Consider the following 12,161-nt stretch of genomic DNA (forward strand, 5'->3'; position numbering starts at 1 on the left):
TAAGATGGGAGAGACTTATGCATGTTTAAATGCTGGCTAGAAAAAAGCAGTAGAGAAAGTGAGATAAAAAAATAAAAGGTCATAGCATAACTGCACACGTGAAAACAGAATAAAAGAGAAAAGAGAAGCTAGGCAAATTTATTTTTTGTTATTTCCCACAGAATTACTAACATACACATTACATATTATTTTAAAACCTATGATGTCAATTATGACTGTTTGGGTAACCATAGCAATAAAACAGTATCAAAACATATTAATAATCATGCAGTTTTTGCAAGCATATGTACTCCTTATTCCCACTTTAGTGGCTACCATACACAGCCTTTACCATCACAGTCAGATGAAACAACTTACAAGGTGTAAAGGGTCAGAGTGAACAAAAGATAGACAGTGGCTTACAGTCACATTTAATATAGGTAACTGCCTGCTTATAAGAGAGGTTAGGTCCTGAAGAGCTATGTATAGATGACATTTTGTAGATAAAACTGGTCCAGAGATAACATTTAATAATAAAGGCAAAATCATAGCCTAATTTTAAAAAGCAAAAAATAATGCATTTGGGTAATATACAGTGAGTTCTTTTATTTTAAAATTTACCATAAAACATATGCAAATTGAGCCTACTTGTACTCTAATAAAACACTTAACTTTAACACCCTATCTTAAATCTTTGAGCGTGGAGGAGTAGACACCCACTTTAGCAGGTTGAGGCCTTGTGTCTCCAGTCTGTTGCTCTATGCAACACACATATGGATTCCTGACAGGAGGCAATGACTTGATTCTTAACAAATGCTTGCTGAGAAGTAACAGTTACCTGTCATGCCAGGCTACAACTGCTAACCAAGAACACCATCACAGCTCTGGCTGAGTCTCTTTCGGAAATCCTACCTAAGAACTAATTGTCTACTTTAGTTGAAAACTGTTCTCTTGTTAAGTGTGTAAACACTGATTGAAAAGAAGTCTTTCACTGGTTGAGTCCACATCTTCATTTAAAAAAATGTATTTATGTGTGTTTTCGCGCCTGTTTATTCCCAATTACCCCGTAGGCTCCGTCTCAGTACAAACCATCAAATTATTTTTAACCACCTCACACCACTGTCTTACTCTCACTTGTTATTAGACACATAACTAATCCCCATCTGACCTTAGTTATTAAATGTTCTAGCTTTTTACATTGGAGTTAGCGTTTTATTTATCTTATTTGTTTTTCTACACAGCTAACCAAGTTCATCAGGAAAAATTATATATTTCTCTATTATCCTCCCATTCTACAAGTCAAAAACAGGGCAGTAGTTTTTCAATATTATTTAAAGGAAGATTTTTTTTTGATCTTGCAAATGCCTTTTTCTTGATATCTATCAGAAAAGAGTCAACCACCATTTACCTTCATGCGGGAAGGATCCCATATTTGTTGTTCTGCCACAAGATTATCTGAATTCACCAGTTTACTCTCATTATTTGGTTAATAATTTGGTTGGTAAATTCAACAAAGATCCGAGGGTCTGCTCATATGTTAAAGTTTTGATAAATAACTTAGACAGGAGCCACTGGTGATATTCCACAGGCAACTAGCAATAAATAGCTGTCATTGCCTACCTCGGAAACCAAACAAGAAGCACAACTGTCAGTTGGGTTGCTGTGATTACAGAGGGTACATATTCTGTATGTGGGAATATTGCTAGCTCCTACCCATAAAGCTACCTGAAAGAAAGCCATATTTAAATGAAGGCCCGAGCAACAGCAGGCTATGTCTGAATTACAAAAGGCCATAGTAGCCCAGTCAATATATGTGGGTTCTTATGATCTACCCTTATATATAATTTTGGAAGTTTCTGTAACTTGAATTCACTCATCCGGACTGGAACTTATGGCAAAAGTCTATGAGTGCTGCCCAGCAGTGACTGCTGGGTTTTAGACAAGAAAATATCCAGAAGCAGCAACACAGTACATGCTGTTTGAAAGACAATGGCTTGTTACCAGTCATTAACTGAAACTGCCTCCATAACTGAAGGAAATAATCTTGATATCTGAGCTACCCATAACGTTTTGTGTAATGTCAGAGAAACGTTCTAATAAGGTAGGCAGTGCAAAGAAAATTTCCATAATAAAATGGAAATGGTTGATACAGGAACATCTATCAGAGGAAAACAAGAAGCTATATATTTATGAGCAGATAGCCTCTTTTCCCTTAGGACCAACTTTGGAGGTACCTGGATGACTACTGGATCCTAGTGCCACACGGGGAGTGTCCTATTAGCAGCCCCTAGTTGACAAACAAAAAGCTGCTTGGTTTACAGATGTCAGTTCCAAGGTGACAGACAGCATCCTGTTTGGAAAGCTTCCACACTGTGACCAACTGATGGAAGAAACTCTGATTAAAGAAGATTAGAATAAATCATCTCAGTGGGCAGAACTGCACGTTGTTATCCTTTCAGTGACAGGAGAATTAGACAACCCCATGGGCCCTGCAGTTTGTGTGACTCATGGGTGCTAGTGAATGGCTTGGTCACACGGTCAGGCAGATAGGCTATGGAAAAGTGAACTAGGAAAGTAATTCAGAAATGCAGACTGGAGCCTATGGCAGATGCCCATGAGTAAGGGGCATGACCCTATGGGAATTTAAGGGACTCTTTATTTAAAGTAGGACGTGTGGATTCCCATCAAAATAATCATAAGGTGACTTTAACCAACAGGTGGATACTTAGTATGCTCACTCGACTCAACGTTGCCACTTTGGCTTATAAAATATATGGACACAGTGGAGCTGTAGCCGTGCAACAGCGGCTGATCGTCAGCTTATTCCTCTTGTACCTTCTGAGGTACAAAATGCCAACAAGGACTATACCATCCACCAATGATAAGACAGACTGCAAACAGCTATGAGGCAGATTTCCTACAGTGAAGGCTCCACACACAGCTGGCAAGTGAACTATACTGGACCACTGCCCATAGCCCCAGGAGACTATAATGGGCATGAGAGGTATAGACACTCTGGACTGAGCTTTGCATACTTGGAGGTAGATGTAAACACTCAAAACACAATAAAAGGACTGGAGCAAAAAACACAGAACTGATTTGGAAAGCTTTCAGGTCAAAAACTGCATTTTATGGCACACAGTGTCCAACCATGGGTGAAGAAACAACACCTCAAATGCACATATATGTTGCTTATCATGCTTAGCATAGAGGTTTACAGAAAGCTGGAGCAGACAACTGAACATCTGTTATCAAAAATGGGTAGAAATAAAGTCAAGAATGGCTAGCTTATAGACCTTCACAAGTGTATGCTCACACTCAACAAGAAGGGGACCAAAGGAGGGTCCCCACGAAATCGAATTCTCTGCTTTTGCAAGGGATCTGAGGAAGATGGGGTTGGGGAGGATGCTGGTATGACAATACAATTCTTCTATTGTGTCTTATAACAGTAAATGCCCAATGGGGTGAAGCTATATGCTTGCCAAGACTGCCTCTGTTTTGGAACCTGACAAGGTCTAACCTGAGTAGCGTCAAACTGGAGACACTTTGGTCCTTCACTATGATGCTGAAAAGGACCAACTGCCGATGAATGAATGGAACTCTAGTAGTATACCAGTATCTTTTGATTCTTATTTATCAGGTTACATCTACTACAAAAGATAGATTTGGAGAGGAATTTCCAGGAATTGTTCCCTGCTGGGCCATCAAATCATGCAATATACAACTCCTAGCAGGCTGGTCACTGTGAAACTGTAAACCTTAATGACTGAAAGCTTAGAAAAGTTCCTGGCTATAATGGAAAAAAACATAGCTGCTGCATGCCTATCATGCCATAGTACAAATACATATCACCCTTGTTTCTGTGCATGGAAAGCAATTAATCAGGACAGAAAGAAATTGTGGGGTTCTAGTGGGAAAAAAACAACAGGCATCACATTGTGGGCTTGAATCCCTGCAGAGAATGACTCCACCCTGAGCCTGAGGAAGGCTATGTGAGGTCTTACGGCATATTCAGACTAAATTACATCTAGGTACGATCACTATCTGTGATAGTTAATTTTATGGGGCACCTTGGCTGGCTATGGTGCTCAGATACATGGTCAAATGTTATTCTGGCTGTTTCTGTGAGGGTGTTTTTGAATGAGGTTTACATGTAAATCAGTGTACTTTAAGTAAAGCAGATTGACCTCCCTAATGAGGGTAAACCTCATCCAATCAGTTGAAGGGCTTAAAAGAATAAAAGTTGATCTCCCCAGAGCAAGAGGGAATTCTGCCTGCAGACTGTTTTTGAAATCAAACTGCAACATCAACTCTTGCCTGGTTCTCTAGCCTGCTGGCCTCCCCATCAGATTTTGGACTCACCCAGCCTCCATAATTACATAAGCAAATTGCTTAAATTAAATGTATTTTTCTCTATATGTACAACCTATTGGTTTTGTTTCTCTGAAGAACCCTGACTAATACACTATCTATTTAGCCTTAGGTAAGCCCCCAACACATCTAGTAAAAGGAGAAAGATACATTACACACTAAGAGAAATAATATATTATTCATGTTATAATAGAATTATTTTAAAAGCAAATTTGAGACACAAAAAAGAGAGAGGTCCATTCTATCCTATGTGGATCAGAGAAAGTTTTCTTAGAGGTTGATCTAAGCTTGAAAGATGAATAAATACTCTGCAAGCAGATGGGAGGGAGGGTGGTAAAGCTGCATCCCTGGCACCAAATGCTCCCTGCATGAGTAGAGGCCCAGAGATATAAAACAGCATGGCATATTAGAAAACCACAAGTAGGTTTATATAGCTCAAGCATAGGGTGAGTGGGAACTGGGGCAAGAGAGGAGGCAAGTGATAAAGCCAGAAAAATATGCAAGGGCCAACTCATGAAAGGTCTGGTATAACAAGGCAAGCAGTTTGAAATTCATTTTGTAGGGAAACACATAAAGGTTCTAAAAACAGGCAAACATGCTCACAGTTGCAGCTTTAAAAGATATCTCTGGTAGCAGTATTGAGAACAGGTTCAAAGATGGAGGTGGAAGGAGGTGGGCAGGCATGGATGGACCACATTGAAGGTAGTGTCTTAGTCTGATCAGGCTGCCATAACAAAGTACCACAGACTAGGTGGCATAAACAACAGAAATTTATTTCTCACAGTTCTAAAGGCTGGGAAGTACCAGATCTAGGTGCTGGCTGATTAGGTTCCTGGTGAGAGGGCTCTTTCTGACTGGTAGACAGTTACCTTCTTGCTCTGTCCTCACATGGCCTTTCCTCAGTGTGTACATGAAGTGGGGAAGAGAGAGAGAGAGAGAGGGAGAGAGGGAGAGAGAGAGGGAGAGAGAGAGGGAGGGGGGAAGAGAGAGAGAGATCTTTTCTTATAAAGGTACCAATCGTATCAGATTAGGGCCCCACCCTTATGACCACATTTAACCTTAATTACTTTCTAACAGCCCTATCTCCAAATACAATCACATAAGAGGTTAGAGCTTCAACATATGAATTCTGACAGGGGGACGCATTTCAGCATGAAGCTGAACTGCAGTAATCTATTTTAAGAGATGATATAGACCTAAGCTAAACCAATAGCAATAGAGACGGAGAAAGATGTGACGTAAAAAGGTATAATAACAAGACCTGGTCACATGAAGTTAAACATGAAGAGTGAAAGGACTATGTAGTTTCTGCCTTACAAAACTGGATGAATGGTAGTGCCATCCATTTAAACTAGGAAAGTAGGTTACTGGCCCAGCAGAACCTCAGGGGCTTCAAGGCTTGGAAAATGCAGATCCAGTGAAGAGTGGAAGTGAGAAGTCAGACTGAAAACAGAGGGATTACACTGATAGGTCTGAGATTTGCTTTTGCCCTAGTTACAAACTAATCAGCTAGCCTGTTACTGTTTTCATGGGTGCTAACAACAGACACAAAACTTCTGGGTCACAGATAAAGGACTATTAATCACAGCATAGCATCAGCATATTTGCACTGGTTCCCTGGACCCCAAGTCCCTGGGGCACAACATGATGTGACCCTAGATGGATGCTGCACACAGAGCAGTTCAGGTCGAAGCTGAGGAATACCGAGCTTGGGGAGCCCACCATTTGCTAGCAAGCTGTAAGCAAGCCTGTTCTTTGTCCCAGAGGAAGACCTAACCTCATGCTTCAATACTGCCTGTTGCAAACACAACTCTTGAGAAATGGCCCAGGTAAAAACCAGGCAGAGTCTTGTATTCTTGGCATATCCAATAAGACATATAGGAGTATGAGAGACTCATAGAAACTGTCATAATACTCACCCACCTAGTTCATTCCCTCTGTGATGCCAAATGCATTTATGCCCCAGGCAAAATACTAAGTAAGGTATTTCTAAAGAAATGGAACAAACTATTTGGAGACAACTCAAGTGCTAGAATGGATGTTGTTATCCCAGAAAGAAGTACTCCAAATTCTAGTATTTGAAGGGTCCCAAATAAAATGGTACAGTCCAAGAACACTGAAGTATAGCCTGACAGGGAACAAGCCACACTCACAAACACAAAGCTCCTTCAAGTTTCCTATCACCAGCTTCTTCTTCCCTAATACTCAACTTGTGAAACTTTTCAAACACACAGAAATGTTGAAAAATAGTACAATAAACACTTTTACATCTCCCACCTTGACTGAACAACTGTTAACAGCATTTTGCCATATATGCTTTCTGTTTATTTCTGTGGTTTTTTCCTCTTTCTCAAGAAGCGTTTAAAAATAGCTTGCAGGCATCATGACTTTCTCCCTAAATATTTCACAAGCATCACCTAAGAATAAGGACATTTTCCTACATAACTGTAATACATAATATTATCACACCTAAAGAAACGAACAATTCTTCCTCAGTTGCCCCTGAAGAGTGCAGAGGTTTTTTTGTTTGCTTTATATTTTTAACAAAAATCCCATCAATGTTCATACACTGAAACTGGTTGCTGTCTCCTTGTTTATTTTCATCTACAACAGTTTCTTTACCTCCAACACATAAATCTTTTCAGTATTTTTAATGGCATTGTGTTTTACATGTCCCATGTTCTGGACTGTGTCCTTGTGGTGTCATTTACTTTTCCCTCTATTCCTATATTTCACGAAAATGGAAGACACATCTAAAGGTCTGATTAGTGTCAGATTCAATATACATAGCAAGAATATTCACGGTTAATGCTGTGTACTTCAAACTGCATCATATCAGAAGACACGTAGCGTCAAGTTCTTCTATTAATAGTGATACTAACTTTATTCACTTAGGTAATGTGCTGACAGCTAGATCTCTATTTTAAGGTACATATTTTCCCCCTTACAATTGCAAGAAATCTGTGAGGTGATACTTTGGAAATACTTTGCAAATATTCTGTACAAATACACTGTGCAAATATTCCCTCACATCCTTTCACCTAATGAAATTAGTATCCATTCATGATCCTCATCTGAATCAATCATTTCATTAAGGGGTTGTGTGGTAGTTTTCTATTACTAATTTAACACATTACCACAAACTTAATGGCTTAAACACAATTTAGCATCTCACAATTTATAGATCATAAATCTGGGTTGATTCTACTGGTTTCTCTGCTCTAGGTTTCACAAGGCCAAAATCAAGGTGTCAGCCGGATGGGCTCTTATCAGGAGGTTCTGGAGAAAGTCCCCTTCCGAGCTCACTCAGGTTGTTGATAAAATCCAGTTCACTGAGGCTGTAGTACTGAGATCCTCGTTTTCCTTGCTGACTGTCAGTTCAGGGATACCCTTAGCTCCTAGAGGCCTCTCTCCGGTTCCTGCAAGTGGGTCCTCTATCTCAAAGCCAGCAATGGTGTGTTGAATCCTCATGCTTGGAATCTCTCTTCTGGCCTCTTCTGCAGAATTTCTGTGACTGACTCTTCTGCCCTTCTCTTCCGCTTTTAATTACTCTTGTGATTGTACTGAATCCACCCAGATAATCCAGGACAATCTCCCTATCTTAAGATCAGCTGACTAGTAACCTTAATTACATCTGCAAAGTCCCTTCACAGTAGCTCCTAGATTAGTGTTTGATTGAATAAGCAGGAAATGGGAATCTTGAGGGAACATCTTTAGAATTATGGTGATTTTCTAATTTTGTCATATTTTTTTACTTTTAGTAGCCAGTATTCTTTGGTAAAGTAGAACATTCCTTCCTCACCTGCAAATGAACTACAGTTCCTAATAAAAAGTCTAGCTACTTAATTCTCTCCTTTTGATTACCAATTTTCAGATAATTTTCATCTTACGATAGCAAATTAACTACATTTTTTAAAAATGTTATGGAATCATGACTTTTTATTAAATGTTTTATAATCAATAGAATCCTAACTCTGTTTTACCCACAAATTGTCCCAACTTTGGCCAAAGGAAATCCTTTCAAGTTGGTTTCTCTGTCCTTTTCACATACTTCCATTAGACTAAATGTTTGCTTTCCAGAAAAAGATGATGTCCTAGGCTCATCTTATATTTGCCCAGTCACACAGATAGTGCTGAGCCAGAACTAGGACCCAGATCTCCTGATAGCCAGACCTTTGTTTCTGTCACAATATAAGATGTGAGAATTTCACCTTATATGAAGGTAATAGTTATACACAGATAATCACATTATATTCAAATATTTGAATATTAAAATAATAATTTATATTATTATTCTTTACTTTTAGTTGCTCCTATTTCAAGTACCTAAATATGGCCATTGGAAAAAACCCCAAGAGACACTGCTGGCCTACATTCTTCAATAAATTCCTTTTTTTAGATGCAATATTTTTCAGTAAGTTTCCACTATTTTACAAGACATATTACTAATTTAGGTCCAGGAAAAAAAATTATGCCCTTACTTTTTCTTTTTTTTGTAAGTGTGATCCTATCCATGAATAAAAAGCCAAGCTTGTAAGACTATCCAATCACTGCTATCCTCTTACTAATAAGCACATGGACAATTTATTAATTTTTAAAGAAGTAAACAAATATCAAAGGAAATGCAAAGACCCAAATTAGGCAAGAAAATCAAATCTTCCATTAGAATTTCTGCTGGATTACAAGTTCTCCATTTAATAATAATTCAGTATTGACATGAAAGAGACAGTTGAGAAAATTTGACAAGTTACATGCTGAGTTTTTACCATTCTATTTACTACGTAACATGATAGTCTTTCTAGTCTTTCTGAGTCTACCAGAAATGTTATTCCTTGGCCTTTTGCTCCAATGTACATACATTAAAGACTTCTACTTTGAAAATTACCCTTTCACACCACTCTCCCACTTCCTAAAACTGAAAGTATCTTTCTAAATTTAGAGAAATTAACCAAACTTATTAAAGGCTATATGTTTTTACCAAGCTATATGCAGACAGTAAAAAATATATATACATATTAGCAAAAGCATTTGTTTGATTACAAAAATGTAACTATTTGAAGTTAAAGAGTATTCTTTTGTGTACTTATGGCACTGCATTCTAAAAAGAAAATGACATCTCAGTTTATTTTACTTACACAATAAGTTTAATTTACATAAAAATGATAGAGCATTTCAGGAGCAAGTCTTAAAAACAATTTCTACTGAATGACTGCTATAATAATCTCCTTAAGAGAGAAATACACATAAACTAAAACAGCAGTTGTGAAACATATATAGTACCTCTCAGCTCAAGACAAAACTCAATATTCAGTAGGAAAACACTTAAGAAAACAGAAGGGCTTTTGGTTTAGACTATAGGCTGAAGTCAAAATTCGTTTCCTTAAAACTTAAATCTTAAGCATATCCAAAGCTGTTTATTAAGGCAGGCTCCCAGGCAATAAACTCAAAATTTCTGAATTCCGTCCTATCCATCACTGAGAAGAAAGGAGATTTTTCAGTGCTTCTACATCTAGGACATTGTGGTGAGAGGCTTTTCACAGGTTCTCGCTTAATGGAACTAGAGATCTTATTGGTAATATGAAGTACTAAATATTTCTAGAATTTAAACATGATGTTTATTTGTTTTCTAGGAACTGTAGACAGTTATACGAGAACTTTCAGAATTATAGTGACATAAGTCTTGAGTTGACTATGAGGGTTAAAAATTTTTTGTGACCCTCCATATGTCCTAAGAATTAGGTAGGAGATCTCAGGAAAGGAATCACTTACACATGGGAATATCTAATAAGACACACTATTTAGATTTTGATAAAGATGATGTTGGAGGATATAGATTGAGACTGAAAAAGATGCAGATGTCAAAAAGGCCAAGGTATGTTTGGAGAACAGCACCTATCCAAGTGAACAAATGTACATGGCTTATGGAAAAGAGTAAAATGTAATCCCCATTAAAAATAAACAAACAAACAAACAATCCCAGTCCTTCTCTAAGGCCATATAGTATGGATATTCTATAATAAAAATACTATCAGTTTGCAGCACATAATTAAGTCATGTGGAATTAGGCAAACTTTTTTTTATGGACAGCAGAAATCATTCAGGGCATTAAATATAGTTAAGTTACAAATGCTGGAGAACAACGTCAAGAACTCTCAAGAGTCTGTGATTTTACTCTGAGTTGCAAGTTAAAAAGTTAGCCCGCTACAGTTTCATGGTTGCAGCCAGAAGACACTAGACTCCTGGGTAAGAGACAAAGGATTTTATTACTTAGGTTACAGCAAGCAGCATGAGCTTCATGTTTTCATCTGTTTCTCCTGCCCCTCAAATGCCAAAGAGGCAATGTTGATACGCCAAGGGTAGAGGCTGAGCACATAGTGACATTGTATCATGGCTGTGGAACCTCAAGCTTATGAAGCCCAATCTTACGAGGGGGTTGCTAGCAAATCTGCTCATCCTTTGCCACTAGTAGGGAAAGGAAGGTGAAAGTACCTTGACACAAACAAATCTGCCCTCTGCCTTGGAGGAAGACACAATCTCTATCTTCCAAGGCTGTTTCCTATACAGACATCCTCAAAAAGATGGTCCAGAACAAAAGCTGCCAATGTCTTTGCTCAGACACGTGCAGAAATGAAGAGATCCAAGGAAAATTGTCTCCCGGGAAACATAAACTAAATTTCATATATTCTTTATGCTACTGTTTAACCAAATAATTAATTTTGACTACTTTATTAAAGAGCCAAAAATGAAATAAAACTTTCAGCTTTTCCTTATAGAAGTAAAGTGGCTGTTTAGTTATCGCACTAAACAAATGTGTCCCTATGCATTTTATAGAAAATACTTAATATGACACCAATGAGTACAACTTTGAGTTTTAACAAAACATTCACTTGAATGACAAATGACATTTTCAAAGGTTCCCACCAGTGGTAGCATGTGAGGTATCTAATGTTTCACAAGGCCTAATCCTTTATCAAGTCAAAGGTTAAGTAGGTTATATCCAATTTATTAGCCAAATATCAATCTTCTTCATATACATAAGTACTTTTTTTAACTTTCAGGAATAATTGACAACTATAATTGTATATATTTAAAGTGCATAATAAGATGATTTGCTATACATTGTAGAAAAATTACCAAGATCAGGATAATTAACACATGCATCACCTCACATAGTTAACACAGGCAACACTTTGTGTTTTTGTTTTTTGTTTTAGATAAGCACTTAAAAGAACACTTATTCTTCCTGGCACAGCAGAGGATTCAACCTCTTAAAAACATTAAAAAAAGAAAATTTAGCATGAATTCGTTCCCCTTATAACGACTCACTACAAAATATTAAGGTCATGGGAAGGATATATTTGTGTAAAAACATAAACTTTTAAACTGAAAATATGTTTCTAGCATTACCACAAAAAATAAACAAAAAATGCAAAAACTGTTTTTAATCATTCTTTTGTAGAAAGAGTGTGTGTACTGCTTCAGCTTCAAAACCTTTATTCTGACTATTTAAAATTGGAAAAACACATGGTTGAAGTTGTATACATGACCATACCTCTCCAAGCGCTTCATATCTTTTCTGGTTCCATCTGTGCAAGTCTTCCCGGTAGTTAAAAACAAATGGCTCCCCAGTTTTTATGTGCCTTAACTGCCCCTCTAGAAGACAAACAAACAATATTGCTATGATTCAGAGTACATTTATAATAATATGGAAAGTATAATAAATAATGTCTAATAAAAATTTAAAATATCTTTCTCAGAACAGTTTCATTCTTTCCATCGGATTTTTTTCTTCAAATATCCATACAATGCAA

The 12,161-nt window shown here is 37.5% G+C and overlaps 1 protein-coding gene across 6 annotated transcripts in view; it reads right to left on the reverse strand.

The window, feature by feature from the left end:
• Nucleotides 1-12,161, reverse strand: part of ARB2A (ARB2 cotranscriptional regulator A) — a 403,635-nt gene that overhangs the window by 346,053 nt on the left and 45,421 nt on the right. For all 6 annotated transcript variants that reach the window (XM_061189446.1, XM_061189445.1, XM_061189443.1 and 3 more), the window contains one exon: nucleotides 11,903-12,003. In XM_061189446.1, the coding sequence (XP_061045429.1) occupies nucleotides 11,903-12,003 (101 nt within the window). The remainder of the gene's footprint in view (nucleotides 1-11,902; nucleotides 12,004-12,161) is intronic.

Source organism: Eubalaena glacialis, chromosome 4 (assembly GCF_028564815.1).
Source record: "Eubalaena glacialis isolate mEubGla1 chromosome 4, mEubGla1.1.hap2.+ XY, whole genome shotgun sequence".
NCBI classification, from domain to species: Eukaryota; Metazoa; Chordata; class Mammalia; order Artiodactyla; family Balaenidae; genus Eubalaena; species Eubalaena glacialis.